This window comes from Rhopalosiphum maidis, chromosome 1 (assembly GCF_003676215.2).
Source record: "Rhopalosiphum maidis isolate BTI-1 chromosome 1, ASM367621v3, whole genome shotgun sequence".
NCBI lineage: Eukaryota > Metazoa > Arthropoda > Insecta > Hemiptera > Aphididae > Rhopalosiphum > Rhopalosiphum maidis.
Window position 1 is genome coordinate 4,362,095 of NC_040877.1, and position 27,765 is coordinate 4,389,859.

Genomic DNA, 27,765 nt, shown 5'->3' on the forward strand with positions numbered 1-27,765 from the left:
TTTGTATATACTTATCTTATATTTGTATCAATGTTATATTATTGTAATCGCAAGATTTGTACTTGTTATTTTCATCAGTATTGTAACTTTATTGGAATTGGACATTGTCCGTAATATTTAATAATAAATAAATAAATAATGTATTTTAACCATTAAAAATTATTTTTATGAATTTATAATAAATAATATTATTATATTTAAAATAATTTCGTGATCATTAAAAATGTATAAGAAAAGTTCATACGTATAAACATATTTTTAAAAAAGTTTATCTTTTACTATTTCATATGCAAGTTATACAACATGTGTATTATCCATGCCAGTTTACGCTTTACTTATTTCGATGTATGTACTATGCAGTTATGTGCAACCACCGTAGCAAATGAAACTGTAATACTATATTAAGTAATTCCAAAACAGTATTATCAGCTAATGCAACTAATATGGAATACCGTTGAAAATTTAATGAAATGCACATTATGATCCCAAAAATTAATGCCAAACAAATTGTTATATAAAATATAATTGTTGATAATATGGTAATGGTAAAAATTAAATATATCTACAGTCAATATAATATACAAATAAAAATAAGTTAAACACAATAAGTTGATAAATTTAATATACTCATTAAGTAATAAATTATCTACGTAAATATTTTTGGTTTAAAATTCTTAGCATGGCACCGCAATGTATTGCATTCCGTCCAGCGTCTTAACGACAAAAATAAAAATAAAAATAAAGTACAATATTGAAACAAAAAAATGTTGTCTTGGTCAACATTACTAAAGGTTTCTGGTTCAGTATATGTATAACATAACCCATTACTCAGGTACATACTACATAAGAGTTGAAAACCAAGACAGCCCCTCAGTAAATATTAAATATCCTGACTGCACCTGTTGACCTAAGACCAAATCATTTGGATCTGAGATTAAATATTATTGTTTCTAAATGCTCTAATGAAGACTGTACCAAAACTGTTCTGTTAAATATTAACCGAATGATAAACAAAGAATTCAAAGAAAAAACATATGTCAACAGTAAGGGTTTTTACAAAACAGTATTTATTTTATATCCAAAAAATATAAGTTTCATATACAAGGTATAATACAATCATACAATAAAATCACGGTAAATTTATATATATTTTTTACAAACAAATTAACTCGGAACCATGTTAATAACTGTGGCTTCCGTGTTCGCCGTACGAGTTTTCACCGTATGAGTGTTCTTCGTGATGGTGATGTTGATGTGGCACTTCGTATGGTACAGGGACTTCGACCTTGACAGGAACTTTGACGTGGTACGGCACTGGTTTCTCGACCGTGTACGGCACCGGTTTGTCGACGGGATAAGGCACGTGCTTCTCGACGGTCACTGGGTACGGGCGATCGACCGGAACTTTGACCGGGTAGGGTACTGGCTTTTCGACGGTGTAAGGGACGTGCTTTTCGACGGGCACGTGCACGGTGTACGGCTTGTCGACGGGCACTTTGACTGTGTAAGGTACGTGCTTGGTTACTTCATAAGGAACGCGCTTCTCGACGTAAACGGTGTAGGGCTTGGGCACGTGGACGGTGTACGGTTTGTCGACGGGTACCTTGACTTCATAAGGGACGTGTTTGTAGACGGTGTACGGTTGTGGAACCTTGACTTTGACCTCGTACGGGACGGGCTTGTCGACGTGCACTGGATACGGTTTGGGCACATGTACGGGATATGGGCGGTCGACGGGTACTTCGACCTTTACCGGGTACGGTACGTGTTTCTCGACTTCGACTGGGTACGGTTGGGCGACTTCCTTGATGATAGTCTTGGACAGCACTTGTGGTTCGTGGTGGTAGTCATGGCCGGCGAGCTGATGACCGAAACCGCTGGATCCGTACCCATAGCCGGTGTCGAAAATGCCTCTCTTGCCTTGGTTTTTGCTGTCATCGGACGCAGGTTTTTTTTCGTCCTGCGTTGTCGTTGCTAACGCGAATGCGCACCACCCGACCACGAACGTCACGAGCAATACTCTATTCATATTGTTTTTTGTTTTGAACGGAATAATCAACTGATGTCTGTTCGTCTGCGCGCTTGGCTTTTGTAGTGGCAGCTGTGTCTTGCACCGATGAAGTCCAGTGCCTAGTCGCCCCCCACTCGCAGTTGGGATACATAACATGCGTCTACTGGTCTACTTTCTATTGTTGTCTATCGTCTACCTAATGTTTATTTTTTCATGATACCATCAATTTTGTGCTATTTCATAAGATTTTGTGTAAGACGATTTAATTAAATCATATTTGGTATTGAACGGTTATCTAAAATATGATAATATATTGTTTTATTTTTAAATTACGTTAGGTATATTATTGTTATATTATTGCTATGCATAATTACGCGTATGACTGCTCACATTATGTATAAATAACGATTTATTTTATCCATAATTCACCATAATAACGTAATGTAAACCACAATGATTATTGAGGATTTGCAATTTTTTTATCGACTTATGGTAGGTAAATTGTCTACCTGTCTAATTTTGAATATCGATATATTAAAATGTATCATAATAACTTACAATAAATGTTTTTATACGAAATTCAAATTATATGTTATCCGTAACCCCATTAAAATAATTTTGTAATTTTGTAATTCTTAGGAAATTTATTTAAAAAATGTAAATTTAAAAGTTATCTGTCACGTAACTTATAATTTTGTCGCGATCGACAAGTTTAATTTTAAAACTCGTGATGAAAAATCTCTGTGGAAGCGTAAAGCGTGAATACTTGTATCTATATAACTTATAGTTACTTACGTAATTTGACGTTTGGTTAAAGCTAATGATAATGATAAGAACAGCGTGTAGGTAGCTGATACAAAACACCCTATTACACAACTAATATGTATATTGTAACAAAAGAAATAGTTTTCGTATTTAATCACTGTACTAGTGGATAATTTAAAATAAGCCAATGAAAGTACTTATTTTTTTAAATAATATAATTTATATGATTTAATTAATTTATAAAATTAAAATTATATGACATCATTTATGTTTTTATTGGTTGAACTGGGTTGATTTATTTTTTCCCGATTTCTTCAGAAGCTATAATATGTATTTTTTTGTAAAAATATTAATAAACCAATGAAGGTAAGTCAGGTTAGGTGAATACAACCATATTATGGATATTTATCTTTTACTGTAATCTATTATGTATATACGAGTACGTTTATAGATATAAAATAGATACATGTGTCTTCTTACATTTTATTTTTTATAAATTATTGCGGAGTTCCACCAAAACCAAATTATTTCTGATAAATTTGCTGCATTTTTCGAATCACAACAAGTGTGACGTATGCTGAAGTAGTCTCGTTTCAACACTAGTTACTTTGCGATCGTGAAATAACGAATAATAAATTATACACTTATATACCATTTAGTTTTAATATTACACTGTACTTAGTATAACTTATAGAAGTTATTTGTCAAATTTAATTTTGTCTACCTACAATTTCTTAAGTATATGAATGTTTCACAGTGTCATCATAGCCAAGAATGACAACGATTATAATTATTTCCACGTAATTTATTGCAGTATTAAACGTATTTCAATTAAAAAATAAAAATAAATCTTTTAATATAATGTAGATATTTTCAATAAAAAAAGATACTAACAAAAAAAAACTTATTAAATACAATTTTTCATTTCCTAATATCTTTATACCATATTTGGATAAAAAAGACATTTTATTTTTCGGTTAATTTATTTATAAAATCAATAATTTCCATTCTTTAATTTATTTCTTATAAAAAGTTATTTTTGACAAAACACATTATTAAAAATAATATGTTAATATTGTAATTAATTAACAACATTATAGCTAACATTATGGCGCTATATTTTTCGATGAATTGTAGATGAGTATATGCAGAGATGTACACTATAAGAGGTACTCATTTTCTAAATTTATAATACTACATTATTATAGAGATAAAATAAAAGTGATTACACAGCTATATGGTTGTATTAGAGCTTCGTATACAAATAATCATGGTTGAAAATATATAATATAATACGTTATATATATAAAATAAGTTTCCAAATGGTATAATATTATCTTAGATTAATTTTGTAAATATTAGTACAAATGTCCAGTCTGAGAATCTATCATTGTTAATATGTTATCGATAAGTGAGGACCCACAAACTAGATAAAAATTTAAATGAAAAAAACTGTAAATAATAAATGTAATTAAGTCTAACACCTCTTCATTCTTCACCACTTAACATAAATTACTAGTTTTTTAATGTGAATTTGTAAATAAATTATTATTGTTATGATAATGGTGGTACAAAGCATTTTAGTTTAAATAATAATAAAATGCAATAAATACCTAACGAACATACACTGATATATAAATGGACAACCCCTTTTTACATAAAATAAACTTTGATACGGGAAAATCTGATTAGAATAAAAAAAAAAACCTAAATTCACTATTACCAGATTAAAAATCAAAGAAACTCAGATTATGATAAATAATGTAAAATATTATATTTTAATTATAACGTACTTATTAAACTATTTTTTCATAAAAATAAATAATACATTCTAAAATGTCTAAAATAAAAATAGGTTTTTCAGATATTTTATGTTTATTTTTAAATGACTAAAGGAGATGAAGACTGAAGCCCATATCAAACACCATAAGAAACTTACTGAAGAATAAATTTACAATTTTTAACTAAAAATTTGAAGATTGTATTATTGTGTTATTTACTTTTAATATAATTTTAGATTACAATATAGTAGAAACGTGCAAAATACTAACATAATTAAAAATTTAATATTTGATATTATAATAGTTACAACCGATAAAAGCAAATTGCTACTTACTATCAGATGCAGAATATTCATGAATATATAACAGACAATAATTTTTGTGAGTTTTAGAGGGATGTTTTTTTTTAATACAATTAGAAAAATTCATAAACAAGTCTTTATTTGAAATAAATGAATATATGCATTATCTTAATACATTTATACATATTATATTTAATTATAGTAATTTCATCTAAAAACAAATTTACAAATTACTATAACAAAATTATTCAACATAATAATACAAAATATTATTTTAAGTATTACATGAAATTATGACTAGAAAAAAACTGCATTATGTAAATCAATAATTGTTATGCTCGTGTTGATCGTAATGTGATTGTCCTTCCTCGTACTTTATTTCTGGATAGTATTTTTCTTCGTGTTCGTTTTCTTTATACGGCACTGGCACTTCGACTTTGACAGGAACTTTGACGTGGTACGGCACTGGTTTCTCGACCGTGTACGGCACCGGTTTGTCGACGGGATAAGGCACGTGCTTCTCGACGGTCACTGGATACGGGCGATCGACCGGAACTTTGACCGGGTAGGGTACTAGCTTTTCGACGGTGTAAGGGACGTGCTTTTCGACGGGCACGTGCACGGTGTACGGCTTGTCGACGGGCACTTTGACTGTGTAAGGTACGTGCTTGGTTACTTCATAAGGAACGCGCTTCTCGACGTAAACGGTGTAGGGCTTGGGCACGTGGACGGTGTACGGTTTGTCGACGGGTACCTTGACTTCATAAGGGACGTGTTTGTAGACGGTGTACGGTTGTGGAACCTTGACTTTGACCTCGTACGGGACGGGCTTGTCGACGTGCACTGGATACGGTTTGGGCACATGTACGGGATATGGGCGGTCGACGGGTACTTCGACCTTTACCGGATACGGTACGTGTTTCTCGACTTCGACTGGGTACGGTTGGGCGACTTCCTTGATGATAGTCTTGGACAGCACTTGTGGTTCGTGGTGATAGTCTTGGCCGGCGAGCTGATGACCGAAACCGCCGGATCCGTATCCATAGCCGGTGTCGAAAATGCCTCTCTTGTCGTAGTTTTTCACATTGTCAGACGTTGTTTTCTTCTCTTCTAGTATTTTTACGCCTAATGCAAAAGTAGTGCAGCACAGCCCGATGAGGCACACTGTTAGTGAAATCTTCGTCATTGTTATTCGATTTGAATGAAACGTTTGACTGATGTCTGCTACTCTGCGTGCTCAGCTTTTGTAGTGAATTGCATTATATGATGTCCAACGAAAAAATATCATATATTTCTTCCTACTTTACCCTACTCCACTGATAAATTATACTTTCTATACAATATTATAGTCGTTCGTGTTTATTAGACCATTAACTATTTTTATCACATTTCATAATATTTTTTTTATGGAAATAAAGTAAATATTTAATTATTCTGAACAACTTATTATACTTTATTATTATATTTACTATTAGATAATATAATTTTAAATTAATTCTCAGTAAATACAATTATGTTTTTATTTGCATATTATTGAATGACCATTAAATTACGTATACGTACATCCTAGTTTTTATATTTGTTACATATTAAAATATTTATAACCTACCAAATTCACTGATTATATTTTGTGTGTTTTAATTAACATACAAATTACTTAGGTTGTGCGTCTAAATTAAATTTAGTAAAACTTATTTTTTATTATACATTATAGTTAATTTAAATTCTGTGGTAAATAATATGATATTCAGTTTGTTAAGTGATGTAAAGTTAGGTGGAAAAATATGATATTTTTTTTTTACTTAATATGTTCAAAAAATATAGTGAGAAATGAAATGATGCCCTCCAATAATTTATGAGTATATATTCATATACATGTTACTTTAAACCTATAATAAATAAATTCATGAAACTATGTAAAGTTTTAAAATTATTAGTTAAAATACATCAAGTCTAAATTATCTTATAATATCGTAGTACGTTTACCAAATATTAACGATACGCGAAAATATTTGTATTTAGATGTTTAACCTTTTATTTAATGAAAAAATATTACAAATATGTATGCAATATTTTGTATTCTGAATAAAGCAGCTCATTCTAAATGCTTCAATATACATGTCATTATAATCGTACGTACGTACAAGTTTATTTTGAATAATTTATTATTTCAAATCAAAACAGATGACTAATAAAATAAACTGTTCGATGATGCTAAATTTGCTTAATGTGTTTTATTAAACATTTAAGACTAACTAAATGTACAACTTATATTAAAATCCTTAACACCCCGAGAAAAAAAAAATAAATTACAGCACCAGAATTCTTTTTAAAACTGTTACAAAATTTTAGAATATGACCTAAAACAGGTTCAACGCTGACCTATACAATGTAAATATTTTAAGGAATAATTAAAGTAATTACAAAAAAATACATAGAATTATAATATTAAAATAAAATGCTTTCAAAAAATATATAAATATGTTATTCATTAAGTAAAATAAGTGGGCAAATCGATATCTTTCTTTATGGTATCAAAATGACCAAACAACTAAATTCTAACATAGATTTGTATTTAATTTATTTAACCTTTTAATTTTACACAGTCTAAAATCTTTTATAATAACTTTTTATTCACTACCTTTCCATCAATTTAAAAAAGTATATTTCCATTTAAAATGTTTACTTAGTTAATACTACTATGACATTTAAAGGAAAGATTAATATTATGAATAGTGTTATAAATTATAACTATTAATTTAACGTTAAATTGTATTGGTTTTTCGCACATTTTACAGCAACTTTTTACTAATTTTTTTACCATTGCGATTTATATCATCACAGTAATTTGTTTATGACTTTAAAAAAACAATTTTTTGCAGGTTAGAAACATAATGGGTTGTATCATTTCTACAATAATTGTTAGCCATTTTTATACCAAACTTTTTCAATGATAATTTATTTAATGTGTCTATATAATTTATATGTATGTTAACTATAACAACTTGATTTTTTTTCATGTTTAAAGTTATCTACATCCGATAGAAAATAGATTCGTTTATCGAATATAATATAAATATAGTAAAAATCTTCATTTATTCAAAAAAATTCTATTAATTTAAATATTATTTTGTTGTATTTTATTTAAATTGCATAATAACAACTATTCATACATACATAAAACATAATAATTTAAAAAAATAAACGATTATGAGTAAAATCAATAGAAATAAAATCTGATAAGCTCGTTACGTTGTGTAACGGTGTTGTAGATAAAGGAGTGATGACTATGGTATTATAAATAGATATTAAGGATATTTTTTATGAAAAAAGTAAAAGTTAAAAACTCACTATATTTACGTCTAATAAAAATAAAATATAGTTAATATACACAACATTTACCACTATTGAAATAATTATATTTACGATAATTTTGCTGTACATAATATATATTTTAAGACTATATTATTTATTATTAAATAATTACAAATAGGTAATAAATAATATCAATACACCACTATTTTTTTTCCACCTGTGATATACTGTTTCTTGTATCAAGGTAATTTTATTCTTAGTTGTGTTAGTTTGAATTGACAACAATCTTGTAAAAAAATATTGCATATATTCATGAATATTCCATATTCACTTAAACGCTAACCTAACCTAGGTAATAGATATTTTACATTTTTACAACATTAATTCCAAATAAAAATACAAGAATGTTATAAAAAAAAGTCTTTATTTATATTATATTTGTATCTATGTACATAATAATAAATGATATTCAAATTAGACTAACATATTTTAATGATGGACATATATATTAAATGACTCGAGTTACAATTTATGCAATCAAAAATGTAACATTAGTTATGACTAGAATAAAATAATACGTTTATTAATAACTGTCGTGTTCGTTTTGTTCGTTGGAATACTGCGGTTGTTCTCCCTCATATTTTGTCTCCGGATAGTATTTTTCTTCATGTTCATTTTCTTTGTACGCCACTGGCACCTCGACTTTGACGGGAACTTTGACGGGGTAAGGCACGGGTTTCTCGACTGTGTACGGTACTGGTTTTTCGACGGGATACGGCACGTGCTTCTCAACGGTCACCGGGTACGGGCGGTCTACTGGTACATTAACCGGATAGGGTACGGGTTTTTCAACAGTGTACGGGACGTGTTTGTCGACGGGCACTTGCACGGTGTACGGCTTATCGACAAACACCTTAACGGGATACGGGACGTGCTTGACGACTTCGTAAGGTACGCGTTTCTCGACGAAAACGGTGTATGGTTTGGGTACGTGAACTGTGTACGGTTTGTCGACTGGATATTTGACTTCGTACGGGACTTGCTTGTACACAGTATAGGGTTGTGGCACGTTGACTTTGACCTCGTACGGGACGGGCTTGTCGACGTGCACTGGATACGGTTTGGGCACATGTACGGGATATGGGCGGTCGACGGGTACTTCGACCTTTACCGGGTACGGTACGTGTTTCTCGACCTCGACTGGGTATGGTTGGGCGACCTCCTTTATGATAGTCTTAGACAGCACTTGTTGTTCGTGGTGAACTTGGTGTGTATGGTCGTAGTTATTGGTTGACTTGTGTACATCGAAATCCGAACCGTATCCATACCCGGTATCGATAATGCCTCTTTTGAAGTGGTTTTTGGTTTCTTTAGATATATTTTCTTGGGGCTCGTTCGCAGCTATCGCGAATGCGCACAACCCAATAACGCACACCGTAAATAAAAACGTCTTCATTGTCGTTTGATTTGAATTAAATTCCGTCGACTGATGTCCGTTTGTCCACGCGCTCCGCTTTTGTAGTGATTTGAGTCCAGCTAAGAAGTCTTCTTTTACCGTTGCACTGCATCCCCACCACTGTTCATATTCCACCAACGTACTTTCTATATCTTAAAACACCATTTTGTTGACAGTTTTTTTATAATATTTTTATTATTATTATTCAGTTACTTCGCGCAATACTGTTTGAGGAAATGAAATAAAACGAGATTTTTTTTATTGCCTGTTCTACAACGTATCCGTACAGATTTAGTATAGACACTAGACAGTTTAAATAATATATTTTAATTTATAATATTATTCTAAGCTTAGCAAACTTAATGTAATGTAATATTTATTTACAGAACAATTTATTTAATTTAATTTATTACTTTATTTAACCGATTAATAAATTCAATTCACAATGACACACTTAATTATGTCCGTGAATATTACGATATATTATGCTTACATACTTTATTAAATATACCTACATAGTACATACTGTATTATATATAAGTATAGATTCTTGTTAGAATAATTTTGCTACTTTTATTTTAATTTTTATATTTTCATTGAAAATCAGTATGCAAATAACTTGATAATCTGATTAATTAATTTTGACAGTGGCTTATTACGATGTTTTAATTATATGACAAAAGATTATGATATAAAAATAAAGCCGTATTTTTAATTTATTCATTGTATAAAGAATGCAACTGCTATACTTTAATTTATGACTCAGTAATAATAATTTGTTTTGTTTTTATAGTTCACATATAAATAAATTAATAAATTGTACGTTTTATCCTCTGTAGTTGTATAACTGTATAAATAATAAAAAAATAATTATTCTAATTTCGAATTCAAATTAATGAAAAGACAAATACCTATATAATTAATAATCTTTAATTGATAATATTATATCGTCGTAGAAAAAGAGGTGATTGTATATTTTATATATTAGTGTGACTGAAATTGAATAGTATAATATATAGATTTGTTTAATATGGTTTTTAAAAAATAAATTAATAGTTCATATCAAATCAAATAATTTATTATTCAAAATATCAAATTAAAATAATAGAAAATAATTGCATTTTAAATAATCTGTTATAATATTACTATATTAGGGCTAACCTTTGAGACTTATTGAACTAAAAAATTTTAAATGAAACATTTTGTATTATTTTAAAAACATATATATATACATACATATATACAATTTCACGATTTCATAAAACAAATTTTTAATTTTCCTACAGTATGATACAACATACCAGAAGTCCTGCACCAGTATAGCTTAAATACTAAATAAAATTACAAATAATCACCAAATTTCAAAAATTTTCGAGAATTATTAATTATCTGTATAGAATATAAGTAACATAAAGCACGGGTATATATTTCGATATATTTCGAAAATAATACTCATTTAATACAAGTGCATAGTATTATATATAAATTATGATACGGAGGATGATAGTTCACTAATTTCAACAACCCTTGAATACTAATAAAGTAAGACATACTCTTCGTTAAACGATATTTTTCCCAAAAATATAATATGTCAATAATAATACGAAAATATTTTTATATTATATCACAGCATTTTTAAACAACATGTTTTATATCGTATGTAATCTGATTTCAATGTACAGTAGGTATGTAATACAATACGAAATCACAATGTTATAAAAACAAAGAGTTCTACATTTTCATTGAGTATATGCACGCTACGTTGAAAACACAAGTTATAATATATTATATAGGTATCTACTATGCGTGCATTTGTAACAGTCACCTACGTTGTAATAATACTGAGCAATACTTAAGTTACGTTTACTTTTCAAGGTTCAAATAGGCGTATAAGAAGATTACATGGAGCCATTCTAATAGCATTGGAAAGTATGTAGATCTCGCCTCCCCCCGTCGTGGAGGGGGAGATGAAAATTACTTCCATCATGGGTGTTCGGGATACTACAAAAACGGGTGAATCCAACGGAATAGCATCAGTCGATCGATCCGATCCAAAGTCCAACGACAATATGAGAGGAGTATTCAAAATAGTGTGCGTGTTCGGTCTGTGCGCCTACGCATTGGCGTCGGAAAATACTACAGGTAAATCGGTAGATAAAGCAGATAAAACCACAGCAACCGCCGACGATAGCAAAACCCAAGGCAAGAGAGGCATTTTCGACACCGGCTATGGATACGGATCCGGCGGTTTCGGTCATCAGCTCGCCGGCCACGACTACCACCACGAACCACAAGTGCTGTCCAAGACTATCATCAAGGAAGTCGCCCAACCGTACCCAGTCGAAGTCGAGAAACATGTACCGTACCCGGTAAAGGTCGAAGTACCCGTCGACCGCCCATATCCCGTACATGTGCCCAAACCGTATCCAGTGCACGTCGACAAGCCCGTCCCGTACGAGGTCAAAGTCAAAGTTCCACAACCGTACACCGTCTACAAACACGTTCCTTATGAAGTCAAGGTACCCGTCGACAAACCGTATACCGTCCACGTGCCCAAGCCCTACACCGTTTACGTCGAGAAGCGCGTTCCTTATGAAGTAACCAAGCACGTACCTTACACAGTCAAAGTGCCCGTCGACAAGCCGTACACCGTGCACGTGCCCGTCGAGAAGCACGTCCCTTACACCGTCGAAAAGCCAGTACCCTACCCGGTCAAAGTTCCGGTCGATCGCCCGTACCCAGTGACCGTCGAGAAGCACGTGCCTTATCCCGTCGACAAACCGGTGCCGTACACGGTCGAGAAACCAGTGCCGTACCACGTCAAAGTTCCTGTCAAGGTCGAAGTCCCTGTACCATACGAAGTGCCACACCACCACCATTACGAAGAACACTCATCGTACGACGAACACGGAAGCCACAGTTATTAATAAGGTCTCAATGATCCGAGTTCAAATTTTGTAAAATGTAATATAATAATATATCATGAAAATGAATTGATTTAACCATTGTACCTGTTCACGTCTGCGCTTATACATACGTCTTATATAACATAATTATGTATATATTTCGTAGAATAAAACCATTTTTTTTACCTTATTCCATTTTTTTGTTTGTTTGTTTTAATTTTTTCTCACAGAATAATCATTTCAGTGTGTTACGGAAGTCCAATAATAATTATTAATTATTTTAGCATGAAAATAGGTTGTTCAGTAAGTATGTTCATAGTTATAATATGATAAAACTTAAATATATCTAATATGCCAATATTTCAACTATAGTCATAAAAAATCATAATTTTTAACAATAGCTCGGTTGTCTCTGCTGCAGGTATATTATGTGTGGTGGTATACATTCTCGTCACTGTTGATTCCAAAATTGATTTTTTGCCATTTTTTACTGTCGATGCGAACGTATACCTATTTCACAATAATAGATGGTCGTATCATTTTTCAAAAACGTAGGGAAAACAAATTTTTCGTGTAGATAGATCATCAACGAATAAGCTCGTCATTTCATTTTGATTCGCATGGTTTTTAAAACATAACTTGAATCCTACATATGATGACAATATATATTTGCAGCACATTAGTTATGAAATTATTATTACTATTAACGCGTTTTCCATCGTTAATGCAATTTATAATAGCAGTCAACGTTCGAGGAAGTTATTTTATGTACATATATATTTTGTGTGCTCGCTCGGCGAATTTTTAATAATGCGACAAACCCGTCAGTATTCATTTTCATTTTATATATAATATAATTATATTATACATATTAGTAATATGGGCAACCCATATAATATATATATTATTTATATATAATTGGATATACCGTGACAAACGTCGTGTATCAAAATTAAAGCCATTCATCTCCCAAAACGTGTCATCCAGGATAAAAAAAAATTAAAAGTTATTTTTAACAACACGAAAATAAGTAATAACGAGACATAACACCTGCGGGTTGCAGCACTCGCGGAAACTCGTTGATACTAGTCGTATGCTTGTCCCATAAACGGCTCGATCGTCGCCGAAATCAAAACGAAGTCCAACAAGTCGTGTAACTTTGTACGTATTAGTCGTATTACGGTAATAATAATAATAATAATAATATTATTACACATAATTATTATTATTATTATGTTTAATTCTGTTTCAGTGTGTACAGATAGATAGTATTGTTTTACATGTATATCGCAATGCATAATATATAATTAGTAATTACCGAACGAATTAATTCAGACCGTTTCGACATATTCTTCGACGACGTACACAATAATAATAATAATAATAATAATATACACTCATGTAATAGTATTATAATATGCCCACTGCAACGGTGTAATATATTTTATAACGCCACCGCGTCCGATGATAATCTCGCGAGTACAGCCATTATATAATGTCGAGCTCGGGCCGTGTACGAAATAATAAGAAAATAATAATATACGATCGTGTGTGCACGTGAGAATAACGCGGAATATAATGATATACGGCTGACGATTCTGCAGTAGGTACCTCCTACATTATAATATGCATACACCGCGCGTGTGCACACGTTGTATATACGTACGTCAATGTGCACCAGTGCAGTGGAGCAGTGACCGCCGTTGACCGGTTCCACTCTACTTAGCGCGTTGCCGTGATAGACTTTACCGCATTTGGGGACTCGGCAAAACAAACGGAGTGAACGACTGCAGGAAATTTAATAATTGTAATAGCAATTTATTGGCAATCCAGATGATCGCATTAATTAATACAATATTATAATGGCCCACCGCTGAGCATATTATCATCTTATCGGTAAAGTTTGAGTACCATATTTTGTAGTTTGATAATAAAATTTTTGTATTTTATTTCTCGATATGTTGTTCCAAAATATAGTAAAAACCGTTAGTATTTAAAAATAAATTTAATAGATATAATTAATAATTATATAATATATGAAAATACAAATAACAATAATAATTATGCAATAAAGTTAAATGCTATAAGTTGTTTGGGTTATTAATTAAATATAGATTCTTTGAATTTTAATAAAAGAACTACTGCAGTAAATGATTTGAATTGGAACTTTATTCAATACGTTTAAAACTACTTGTGAAAAACATAGGTCTGATTTTAATTTATTACGAAAAATTTGGGGTTAGCTGAGTATCGTTCTATACTTGACAGTAAGTGTCGAGTGTATCAGTGTAATAGATATTATGTTAAAATTAATTCAGTGATATATCTTTGTATAAAAAAAAAGCGATTCAGAGCGAAGACGTGTACCATTTAACACTAAGCAAATGTTATGTTTTTTATATTGTTATTATTGTAATTTATATTACTATTAGAAAACGGTATAGGTTGATTTAACTTTTTTCTGAAAACATTGCATTTATAATATATTAATATTATTAATATTTGATTATTATAATAATATACAATTTATATTTATACCATATTATGTAATGACTGTGAATTTTTAAGTCGATACTACCTTGTAAAACAAATAAACAATATGAATATATTCAAAGTTGAAATAAGTAATATCTTAAAACTAAACAAGATATTTTTAAATTGTCATTGCGAGTATAAAAAAATCATAATATACACAAAAGTTTTAAATTTCTGCGAATAATATTTTTGAATTATAACAAAGTAATTGACATCGTTTAAATATATAATTTTATCTAATTTTAAAATGTAATTGTCTAAAAAAATCTTACCTATGTTCCTAATATGTTAAATAACTATAATAAAAACTTATGAGGAACCTTATAACAAATTTTCAAATTTTTTATTCTAATAAAACAAATTTTAAACATTTATAGCAGAAAAAATTGAAGAAATTTCAAATTTCTATAAATGTGGGATAGTGTAGTGCAATAGGTCACACAGTTGGCCATGATATGAACATAAATCTGTATGAACCTCAATACGGAGCAAACAATACTAATTGGTATTATCTCGCCATCGTTCCAATTGCTTAAACTTGCTCCCGCCACTGAGACTTCAGAGTAACATCCACACACATAAAAATTCTGTTCTTATTTTTGGATTTCAAATTTATTTCAGTGTAGCGTGCCCAAAAGTTCTTATTAGTTATTATATCTACACGCATCGTAAAAATATTATATTTACCTATATTATGATACGTGAACTTTATCATCATTTTCGGACTTTCGGTAGTTCCCGTCAAAAGAAAATGCCTAAAACTTCGTAACTCCATATATTTCATGCTAGCGATAGGTATATTAAATCAATGGACAATTTTTACTCAATTACCCATGTGATCGGACCACGTCCAGGTTATAAGTTCACGGAATTCGGTCAGTTCTTCCGGCTAAAGTAACCCCGTAATGGACTTTAGACATAAATCCAAATATTCGAAAAGGGTACGTGGACTTTGAAATATTATTAAATAGCAACGTACGGTATAATATTACATAGGTACCTACGCTTGCAGATGACCACGAGGTCTATTGTGCAATGCATATAAAGACTTCTATGGTCGATACATGTGTATAGTTTGAAAGTCAAAATTTAAAACGCAGATATAAAATATAGTTTCGTACTTCTGTCTGAACAAACGAAATTAGATCACAACCTGCTACTGACAACGGAAATACGACTAGGAATATTATGATACGTAGTTAGACACGAGAACATTTTAAATTCGATTTGTTCAACGTTCGTTCTTAAACGCACAATAGTTATATTCTATAAAATGAAGCTAAGACACAATTACACTAACAATATCGCAGCCGCCGTTACTTAGAATTTCGTTTAAAACACATATTTAGTCAAGACCGTTGAGTGGTGATCGAATAGTGGAGAGAATTACAAAACTGTGTACTTTTAAATGTATACCATGCCTACTGGCTACTACTAATATACTATAGGATATAACTCTAAAATACGAAAGACGCATCTGAAATTATTAAAAAAAATAATAATTGCGTATAGTGAAATTAACTTGAAAAAAGTATATGAATACGTTATTAAATATCATATTCATGACTATTACAACAAATACAATAACAAAATTAAGCAATTTCGTATTATTTTAAATATATACATATAAAAAAAATTTAAATCTACATAAGACGAGAACTGATTTTTTTCAAATTAACTGAAATAGGTTTAAATGACCATTTAAAAAATGAGTTGAAAGTTCAAACTAAATTTTTTTTCTAATAATTATTGTTGTAGTGCTAGTGAAAAAAGGCTGTTTAAAATATGAATTGAGTGAGGTTGTTAGGTTGCTTTTATTTATAAAATTAAGTCGTTAGAAGTGCACCTCTATTAAATACGCAATCAACTACTTGTCGTTTAAAGCAATTATGACGGCGACCGCGGTAATTGTATAGTCATTCACCGATCATATTCGAATATGTAACCGAATTCGCATCGATTTTTTTGTGTACACTGCTAAGTTGTACTCAAAAATATTACAGAAACGAATATTATGCTGTCATCGATATTATTATTATCAACTCTATGGAACGATACAAGATAAAATATCCTGTTCACGAGACTGCAGACCGAGACGAATCGGTTCGCGGCGTGTGATGGTGGACGGGACGCGTCCGGACGTCGTGAATAAAATCTACAATATAATAATACGCTTATTATATCGTGTCGCCCGCACGCGCACCAAATTGCGTAAGAAAAAAAATACATAAAAATTAAAAATTCTTCGCCCGCGTTTACAGTGGATGGTCAAGTGTGTTTCGCGGGCGCAGCGACCGCGTCCGAGTCCCGCCGGCCGCCGTATATAGTCGGCGCGTCTGAGATTTTAGATGAGATAATTGTTGTTATTTCGTTTTTAACAAGAATTTATTATTTCAGGTCCCGCGCATCATTAATATTATAACTACATTATCAACACCAGTCGTCATCGTAACAAAATAGGTACCTACCGTGTATTGTATTGTACGCGCGTTTTATTTCGTTTCGGACAATTCGCATGATTCTATAGCTATACGTGCGATTTGCGTAATTTTACGACGAGTTAACCCAACATGAAAGGTTTCATCTCGTAGAGTCATCGTTCCGGTCGGGGCATATTCATGAAAACAATAAAAAAAAAGCGCCGTGAAACACGACGAATTCCAAGGTACGATAAGTTGGCACTACAAAGTACCTTCATATTTGGTCATTTGCTGAGAACTGGTGGAATTTGTTGAAAAAGTATAAAAAAAAATCTATGAAACTTTGAATTTTTCGGTGCCAAGTTCCTACATGACCAATAAATAACACTTCAGTTAAAATCAAAGCTTAAAATAATATTGTCCAATAATACGGATTCAGTGTTATTGGGCTGAGTTGGAAACAACTTGAGGGTAAATATTAAAAGCTCTATAAAACAAACAACGTTTTTTGTGCATTAAAAAAATTAAATAAATTATATAATTTGTTATTGTTCATTATATTACACGTGTAGTAATAAGCGATAACGGCGACATCGCAAACACTTTAACTCGATGAAAATATCCGATATAGTTCCCTGTATACTTAAATTTACTACCCTGATTTGTGGTCATCTTTAAACTATCATCTGTGCTCCACAACGCCGAATAAAAGCGTTGCTTAATACTATAGAAAGTTTATTATATGGCTTAATTTGTAATATTCGCCTCAATAGTATAGTAGGATATACCTTATATTTATATATTTAAGTAAACGTAATAATTATTATCGATTAGATATATTTTATAGTAAAATACTGTACATGTATAGTCAAGTAAACTGCAGTGTATATATTTACGAAGAGATCGAATCCAATTATTTTAGAAATAATTAACATTATCTTATTAAAATAAAGTCATTATAATATCCTCTAAGGTTGTAATTTAACCACAGAAAAACAACAACAATGAAGCCCGTCTACAGGTGATTTAAACAGCAACAATAAAATATAAATCCATGCAATAACCATCAGTGCGTTGAATTATTATATACCTACATACTATGTATAATGTATATGTACATTTGTGTGTGTGTGTGTCTTGATGATTTTATAATCGCGTTAGATATCGTATTTTATAACAATAATAATATATATCATTATTATTATGATTGTACATAAGAAATATTATAACCGTGACTTGGCCAAGAGATGCATAAGAAAACCTGTCCTTCTCTAGGTCACTGACCGACTTTGCTCCTAAATCACTGAATAATGAATAATAAAAAAGTAAACGTGATATCGCTTTTCTTTGAACGTAATATCGTTCTCGTTTACTCATATATATATTATTATATAAAAATAAAAAAAAAATATTAATGTTGTAATTTTTTTTTATCGTATTAATATTTTTTAATATCAAACGGTAAAGGACAATGAGATGATTATAAAGTTTGTAATATAAACGATTTTTTTTATGTTTAAGTATAAGATAAAAATATAGTAAGCCACTTCAAAAAAAAAAAAAAAATAGAATAAAAAAAATGTAATGCATAAGTGACCCTGAATAGCAAAAGAATTATTATAGAAGTTATAACTTATTATAATAGTAGGTAAGTATCTACTGATAAAATCGTTAGTGCCAGTTGCATGTCTAAAAATGCAGACAAGTCTATACACTGATAATTCGGATATTGAATTAAAAAATATGAAAAAAGATCTAATGAACTGCGATTACGTCCATCATTCATCTTTGCAATAAAAAATAATAAATATATGAATAATACGCAATACTGTAAAAACATAGTACATTATATTTAAGTATTAGCAAATACATATTATATTTATTATTGCAAGTAACAAAACTCACTTTGAAATTTATTTAATCAATGTATATTTAACTGGATTTTAGAAATTATTTTTAATTTTTAATTTCATTATCTATATCTCTAACAGCATTGTTTATTCGTGTTTTATGCAGGATAAGTATAATATAATAAACATAATGTCTCTCCATCTCAGACACTTAATATTTTTGAAATATTATGATTTCGAAAAATAATCACTTTATGAGAACCACACAATAATATTGAAATTCCGGTATATCACATGAGACACCTGTTTGCGGTTACCATGTATAGAAAATATTTGAAATGCAATGCACGAATTTCGTAAATCGTATTTTTATTTTTAGTAAACGATAAAAAAAAATCCAGATAAGTGAGTTTTGAGCGACTATCAATACGCCGCCCGCCACTGCAGACATCGACGTCATATAATAATATATTATATTGTATGTGTCTCGTCATCTCGTGATGTTATGTATACCTAAGTAGTTGTATTTGACGGATAACTTGAATTACGTATATTATTATATTACACGCATTTAATATTATGTGCTTAATGTAATATCGTAATGTTTATTATTATTATTATATATAAATTATTATGTGAAATTTAGGTGGTTTGTTTCAATTGCATCTACGTTTGCATACGTGATGTGTGCTATGAACACTGCAGATGTCCATCGGATCGATGTGGGAACATAATACAGTAATGAATAACACGCGTTACGAATAAATGAGTCGTAACTGGATCGCGTTCCGAGAAAGTAGACTTGACCGGGAGTTGCCGGACAAAGCACACACACCCGCAGTTTGCCGCCGGGGGAGGGGAGGGCCCCAAACGTGGTCCCCACCCTCGCGGCGCGGCCGGACGGTACAAAACGGACGGGTCCGAGTCGTCAGCAGTCAGTGTTGGACCGAGCCGGAGCTGGAACGAGCAGCACCCGACATACGCGGCAATACAAATATATTTTATAAGATTTAATATTTATTTATATTTATAGCGTATTCGCTATCACGATGAGAGGTATCCTGTACACGGCGTGCGTATTCGGGCTTTGCGCCTACGCTCTGGCCAAGGACGATGAAGTCAAGAACGCTCCAGTGGAAGACGACAAGAAGTCGTCCGCGGACAAGACCCAGGACAAGAGGAGCCTGTTCGACACCGGTTACGGATACGGTTCGAGTTACGGATACGACGCCCACGTCGGTGGCGACGATTACCACGGTCACGGACACGTGCTGTCCAAGACCATCATCAAGGAGGTGGCGCACCCTTACCCAGTACCAGTAGAAAAGCACGTGCCGTACCCCGTCAAGGTGGCCGTGCCCGTCGACCGCCCATACCCTGTCCACGTGCCAAAACCTTACCCAGTGCACGTTGAGAAACCAGTGCCGTACCCCGTCAAGGTAGCCGTGCCACAGCCATACCCAGTTGTCAAGGAGATCCCGGTACCGGTTAAGGTTCCAGTAGATCGCCCGTATCCTGTGCACGTTCCCAAGCCATACCCAGTGTACGTCGAGAAGCACGTGCCATATCCAGTGGAAAAACACGTCCCATACCCCGTCAAGGTGCCAGTCGACCGCCCATACCCGGTTCACGTACCCGTCGAGAAGCACGTCCCATACCCCGTCGAGAAGCCAGTGCCCTACCCCGTCAAGGTGCCCGTCGACCGCCCGTACCCGGTAACAGTCGAGAAGCACATTCCGTATCCAGTCGACAAGCCCGTCCCGTACCCAGTCGTCAAGCACGTCCCGTACCCGGTCAAAGTTCCTGTGAAAGTCGAAGTCCCAGTACCGTACCCGGTCAAGAGCCACGAACACCACTACGAACATCACGACGACCACCACAGCAGCTATTAACCGAACGGCCCCACAGCATTGATACGCATTTATCACATCTAAACGGTTTTATGAAACCGAAAAATGGTTACCACTAATTTGTTAAATACTTTTTTAATTTTAATTTTTTTTTTTACTTTGTAAATATAATTTTTATATTATAAATATACTTCCTATGTCATTATCTTTAAACGAAATTAATTTTAATTATATAACGGAATTAAAAACATTTTCTCTCAACTTTGACTGTTACCGACTAAGATCTTTTTTTTTACGACCTTAAATTAACTTTTATTTTTATATATATTATACTTTTACCCCCGACCCCCTGTCAACCTATACCATAATCAGCTATATTCTCCTTTTTATAGCGACGGAAAAAAAAAGCTCTACAAAGGAAACTGTCGAGGGACGACAATATTATATGAAATGATGTATAATGCAGTATGAATAAAGTTTATTTTCTTTGACGTTGTGTTTTGTTCTTTTCTAGACAATATTTATAAACACGGTTTAAAGCGAAATAAAGAAATGAGGGCTGACTGCGAGCAACACGGTTTGCTCGGGTTTTAGCGATTTCGATCGAGAAGCGTGCCGTACCGCGTGCTCGACTACAGGCGGTCAATAAATTATTACAATAATTATCGTGCGCACACTGTAGTCGTATGTATGATGTATAATAATAATAATAATAATAATATCATGTGCGGTACTGATATAATATAAACGACACGACAATATTGTTTTGCAATCGCTGGTAAACTATTGGCGAACGTGCTCGCGCGCCGCACGTCACCAGTGGCAGTTGTCGTTATTAATGTCCTCCGATCGACGATTTAGGTATAATAATAATAATATTATTATTGTTTCTGTCGTTACGAAATACGCACAAATCCGTTCGAACGGACAATAACTGATATAACTACGCGATGTTATACACATAAAATATAATATATATCTATACATATCACTATAATTTATCGCGAATCATAATAGGTATCGGTCGCAAACGATGATTCCCCCCCCCCAAAAAAAAACCCTATTACTACCTATACAGTGTGCGAATTTAAACGCCCTAAACCTTGCCCGCGCGGCAGTGTCGAAACCGTAATCGTCGTCATTGCGTTACGCCCGCGCGGCGGAAAATCCGATTATTGCGATATTATTATGATGATATTCACACATTTGCAATAGGTATACGTATAATGAAAATCGTGTGAAGCACGCGCGTCCCACGTGTGCGGCCACCCCTGCAAACGTGATATTTATGACATTATGTTATGCGCTACGCGTTTCGATTTAAAACGAGATAATTTGTCGTCCGTTCTCCGGTCGTTTTTTTTCTCGACGCCAAAACTGCGTGATTTTTTCGTATTTTGTCCGTCCCCGACGATGCGCGCCTTCCGTTCGCGTAAAAAGTCCTATTAATTGTGATCGATTTCTTATTTTTGTTTTCGACGATCGACATACTTAACACTTCACGAACAGCGTTATAAATCATATAAAAAAAAAACTATTCATCGACGGTGTCTACGTCAAACTATAAAAATATTGTCAAGACTTGTATGTGCATACAAATAATCGTATAAGCAAATAAATAGTTTCGCGTGTGGCGGGCTTTTCGCTCGTCCGCTCTACAGAGTAAACGTGTAACCAAAAATCTTAAATAAAACACTGTAAATATTATGATCGGTCGTGGGCGATAAGTAGGTAATATTTATAATTTTTTATATATTATTATATCATTGGCGCCGCAACGATCGATACAGGAAGACAATATTTTTTTTATTGGACAGCATCGCGACGCGTACGGTTATGCGGTGTCGGCGACCGCGGCCTCGGGCGGGTTCGGGTTTTATTTTATTCTCGCCGAAGAGATTGCGTAGCGCGCACACGCGTGCTAACGTCATTTACATAACACAGTCGGCTATATTATAATAATATTATTATGTTATAGCTGGTATTATATCGCACACCGGACCGGGACCAGGTCGCGTCGTGTTTTTACGGTATTTCGTGTGTGCGTAATGCGTACTACAATGTACAACGACTGTGCCGGTGCGGGTGTCCGAGACCGCATAACGATGATGTTGATTTAGACACTTTTTTTCTTTCAAAAGTCTTCTTTCCGGAAATTTGTAATGTAATAATGTAGTGTAAATAAGTAATTTAAAATAAAATATCGGATTTAAAAACCTCAGGTTGATAAATTTTAACTCAGATTTTTTAACTATATAAAAAAATAAATAAATAATATTATTTAATAATGATTAAGAAAATATAATATATAGATAAAATAAGATATTATCCGCAAATCTCAACCGTTTATTCTAGTCTATAATTTAATTGGTATGGACTTAGTCTTACCCCAACTCGATTTAATGGAAAATGAAACACAAATGAAATATTTTCTTTTTTTAAATCATCTTCAATTTTGACAATAACAAACACTAAAGAATATATATATATATAATGCATCGTACGTAAAATACTTATAAATAGCAATTTGTGTTTTTATAAGGGGCCTGAAATATTAGTATGTAGTTATACCCTGGCCTCCCAAGACTTAGAATACTGTTAATATTTATATAAATATAATCGGGCCACAATTTCAAAGTAATTCGTGTACGTTAAAATACGCCCAAAACATCGTAATGACCGTTCGTGTGGCGTGAACGGATCGTGTGGTTGTGTGCAAACGTATACATAATAATATATTAATATAATATCCGCGAGCAATCGAAACGGCTCGATAATAATAATAATAATTATTATTATTAATATTATAACTTATTACTTATTAGGGTCAAGACGTCAGTTTTTGCGTGCAACGCACACGAAATTGCGCAATGGTCCATCCGGATTTTTTTTTTTAAACCGGTCACCGAAGACGTACCGACAATAATTATTATGCCACCACAATATAATAAAGATAGCACGTGATTTGCTCTGACAGATGATGGAAACGAAAAATATTTATTCATGTTTTTCTAATAATTAGGTTATACTTACGCAACTCATCCAAAACAATTAACATACTATATGTGCGGAGCATGATATATGTATAATGACGGAAGACTTGGACGAAAAAGTATTAATATTCAACTACAGGAAACTACACTGACATCGAACCAATACGACGATTTCTGTTTATTTCGTCTATACGCAAGAACGAGTACTCGTGCGCGAATTCCATAATTCCAATAAAAATAAAACTAGTAGGAAATAATAACCAATACATTCTCGAAATGCGAATTCCTCTTACTTTATTTATTTTGTTATTCCTCATAATTAACACGTCGTCGGATTCCACTTTTTGCTAACCACTATCCGTTCTACAGGTGCGGGCCTCATAGTATAGTGTGTGTTCCGACTAAACAACCTATCTCGCATACCACCCGAATTTATCATAATAATTACAATGTTATGTTGTTGCGTTGGAATTTCCAAGTATTAATGTTATAAATTTAAAATATTATTATTAATTGTTATATAATCGTATAATAGATTTTAATATCTCGCGTCCCGAAATTAAAATATTTACACAATGAAAAGTTTTTATTTTATGATTTACAATAATTATATTTACGGGAAATATTCTATAATAAAACGCTCTATAATATTATTATAAGCCTCGCTTGATACTTACATAAAGTACCGAAATAATATACGGTATTTCATTGTTGTTGTTGGGTTTTTTTTACGAAATGTAATAAATTACCACTATTTATATTCAACCAAAAATTTACTCTCATTAAAATATGCTAACGAATATTAGAGCTTAAAATTAAATTATACACTTTATTTTTTTGTTCAAATTTATCAAAATAAATTATTCTTGAAAAAAATCAAATAAAAACTTGAAATAAAGATTTAAATAGTTTAGAAACTCAATAAAAATAACGAAATTATATTACATAGAAACAAAGTCTTACATATTTTTGGATATAAAAATCATATTATAATAATTATAATAATACCGTCGTCTAAAAACAATGTTTACAATGTTTTAAATTGGTTTATTATTACTGTACTGTATTACACTTTTATGATAATGAATAATTTCAAATAACAATTGTTATGTAATAAAAATACAATGCATATTTATTTTTAAATGTATTTTATACTTCAGATGATTTGTATACACAACAAATTTAATCATTTACCATTCACCATAATATTATTATGAAACGGTCAACTGAATAAGATTTAAATATATTTTCCAACAGGTATTAAAAATTATTGAAACATTTAAAACATTTTCAAAATGTAGATTACATTTTGTCATTCAAGTTACTAGAATATATGAGGGTATTATTCATTAGTGTTTACAGTTATTTCAAACCACTTCGAAATCTGATTATTTATTTTTCGACAATAATTTCACCATATAAATAACTTTTAATGTGTTATTTTTTCATTTAAAATTATAATGATTGTGTAATTTAATTTTTATAGGCACTCAATTTTTTACTGTACAAGTTGTTTAAGGTATAACATAATAAATGTATAAACAAAGACATTAAATACTTGAACACTAAATAAAATTATGCACTGAATATGTAATTATATGACTCATAAAATATACGAATTACAAACCACATAAGTTAATATTAATAACATTATTTTATGTACACGAGAATTACATAAAAATCAAATATTTAGCAATTATTAAACATAGGTACATTATAAATTGAATTTCCAGCGAGAACGTAAGTATTTTAATCTTCGTCGTTAGTTAAATGATATAAAATAAAATAATATATTACTAATGGTAGTTCTAAATAAATAACCAACTTTTCTGTCAAAAATATTGTTTTTATTATAATATCAACAATATTATTATAAAGTAGTATCTGTGAAACAAAAACCATATTGTTACAATAAAATAATGATTTAACAAGGATAAGTATAAAGTATATATAATAATAATATAAGTAATATAACAATATATAAACGATTCAAAAGGTTAAAAAATTAATTAACAAAAATATGAACTATAATTACAAAAAACAAAATCGTTTATATAAATATATAGTATATACAAATGGAAATATATGTAAAACGAATAATTACTCGAGGTGATATTTCTTTAAAATCATTTGTGAATATATTTTTTGAGAATTACGTTATCCCTTTGCTAAATACGAAATAACAATGATAGACTGCAATAAACCGATTCAACTTCGATTTTGTAATGAAAAATTATTACAATTGTGTAGAAGCTCAATATCCTCCAAAAATCGTTATGGTAATATGGCGCCAGTTTAGGTAAGTGCAATAATAACAATAAAAAAAAGCTTAATACAATACAATTTCGTTGTTTGTGTCGATGACTTGTGACGACGTCACGCGGGGGTGGTCGTACGACTCAGTCTTATTGCATATGAATTAATATTTATGTGTGTATAATATGAATATGACTTTTTTGCAAACGATATCGTATTATACGACTCTGCAGGCAAAATGTCCTCGCGTTCGCGTGTATGTATTATTTCGTACAGTGTTATGTAATAAATTAATATACAATGATATAAATACGCACTCGCACACGTACACCGCAGTTTATACCAACGCTATTTCCCCATACGCACGATGATATCCATTTGGAAAACCCACTGAACCGAGTGTCGACGACCATTGCCAGCCGGAAAATTCACATTAACAGCCATATATATATATATATACACGCATTCGACCCGAAAACCGTACAGAAGGACGAGGTGCGCGTTCCCGGGGGAGGGTCGGAAGGGTGGTGTAATCCGATCTGCTCATCGAGTGACGTCACCTATATGTATATAATATGTACTTGGATATGTCAAAAGTCGTGTGGTAACACGTACTGGGCGCAAAGGCCAGGGAGGAGCGAGCCGAAGCTCACTATCAGTTCCCGAGGGATCGTCATGGGCGGCGCGGCGGTGTGACGCGACGAACGCGTGATATACGACTCAAGCGATGGAATGCTGTTCGTGATTTTTCTGGACGCGCACCACATGAATAAATGTCTATGTAGATATTCGGCGCTTTATATCTATGTATAATGTGTAGGCATATTGTCAATGATAATATTTATATAATAATGATCTGTAGTTTAACTCTGCAACTCCGTCGGTTTTCGAAAAAGAATTTACGGGAAATCTCATCGCTGGGAATTTACAAGAAGTCTTAACATTTTCGCAACATGAATCCTAGGTTTTCCCCGGTAAAGCCTTAATTGTCGTTTGGCTACATAAGGGAAGCATGCGAGTGTGTTCAGACTAGTGGTGTACTATACCGGCGAAACATCATTGGAACTTTTCCCGTTGGACTACAACTGGTTGTAGGTAGGCATCAAACTGTTACATACAAATATTAATTATAATTATTACTGCTTATGGCCAAAGAGTAAAATATATTGAATAATATTGATTTAGATCTGAATGTAGAATATAATATACTGTTAATATGGTTAAAAATAAAAGTGAAATTTGTAATATCATAATATTCTGTTCTTATAAAACAAATATGAGACACTCATCTGTATTGTAATTACTAATTTTAGTACAACTCTGAA

The 27,765-nt window shown here is 32.0% G+C and overlaps 4 protein-coding genes across 4 annotated transcripts; 2 read left to right on the forward strand and 2 right to left on the reverse strand.

Moving 5' to 3' along the window:
• Positions 1-1,044: 1,044 nt before the first annotated feature.
• On the reverse strand, positions 1,045-6,091 carry LOC113555133 (repetitive proline-rich cell wall protein 2-like). Its single transcript, XM_026959510.2, has 2 exons — positions 5,187-6,091; positions 1,045-2,130 (listed from the first exon to the last, which is right to left on the reverse strand). Exons 1-2 carry the CDS (start codon positions 6,043-6,045, stop codon positions 1,181-1,183), a joined length of 1,809 nt encoding a protein of 602 aa, XP_026815311.1. The 5' UTR covers positions 6,046-6,091; the 3' UTR covers positions 1,045-1,180.
• A 2,488-nt stretch (positions 6,092-8,579) lies between these two features.
• LOC113550121 (zinc finger protein 512B-like) lies at positions 8,580-9,675 on the reverse strand. Its single transcript, XM_026951781.1, has one exon. The coding sequence runs from the start codon at positions 9,628-9,630 to the stop codon at positions 8,758-8,760; it is 873 nt and encodes a 290-aa protein (XP_026807582.1). The 5' UTR covers positions 9,631-9,675; the 3' UTR covers positions 8,580-8,757.
• Positions 9,676-11,573: 1,898 nt separating this feature from the next.
• On the forward strand, positions 11,574-12,726 carry LOC113550120 (repetitive proline-rich cell wall protein 2-like). Its single transcript, XM_026951779.1, has one exon. It carries the CDS (start codon positions 11,598-11,600, stop codon positions 12,555-12,557), a length of 960 nt encoding a protein of 319 aa, XP_026807580.1. The 5' UTR covers positions 11,574-11,597; the 3' UTR covers positions 12,558-12,726.
• A 7,540-nt stretch (positions 12,727-20,266) lies between these two features.
• LOC113550122 (tetra-peptide repeat homeobox protein 1-like) lies at positions 20,267-21,682 on the forward strand. Its single transcript, XM_026951782.1, has one exon. It carries the CDS (start codon positions 20,391-20,393, stop codon positions 21,231-21,233), a length of 843 nt encoding a protein of 280 aa, XP_026807583.1. The 5' UTR covers positions 20,267-20,390; the 3' UTR covers positions 21,234-21,682.
• The last annotated feature ends 6,083 nt before the right edge of the window (positions 21,683-27,765 follow it).

What these genes read in the sequence shown, in the direction of transcription:
- LOC113550122 (XM_026951782.1), top strand. Translation starts at nt 20,391, where the DNA reads ATGAGAGGTATCCTGTACACGGCGTGCGTATTCGGGCTTTGCGCCTAC.
- LOC113550120 (XM_026951779.1), top strand. Translation starts at nt 11,598, where the DNA reads ATGAAAATTACTTCCATCATGGGTGTTCGGGATACTACAAAAACGGGT.
- LOC113555133 (XM_026959510.2), bottom strand. Translation starts at nt 6,045, where the DNA reads ATGACGAAGATTTCACTAACAGTGTGCCTCATCGGGCTGTGCTGCACT. An exon ending in TCAACACGAGCATAACAATT is followed by an intron (nt 2,131 to 5,186) that starts ATTGATTTACAT and finishes GGGGGCGACTAG; the next exon opens with GCACTGGACTTCATCGGTGC.
- LOC113550121 (XM_026951781.1), bottom strand. Translation starts at nt 9,630, where the DNA reads ATGAAGACGTTTTTATTTACGGTGTGCGTTATTGGGTTGTGCGCATTC.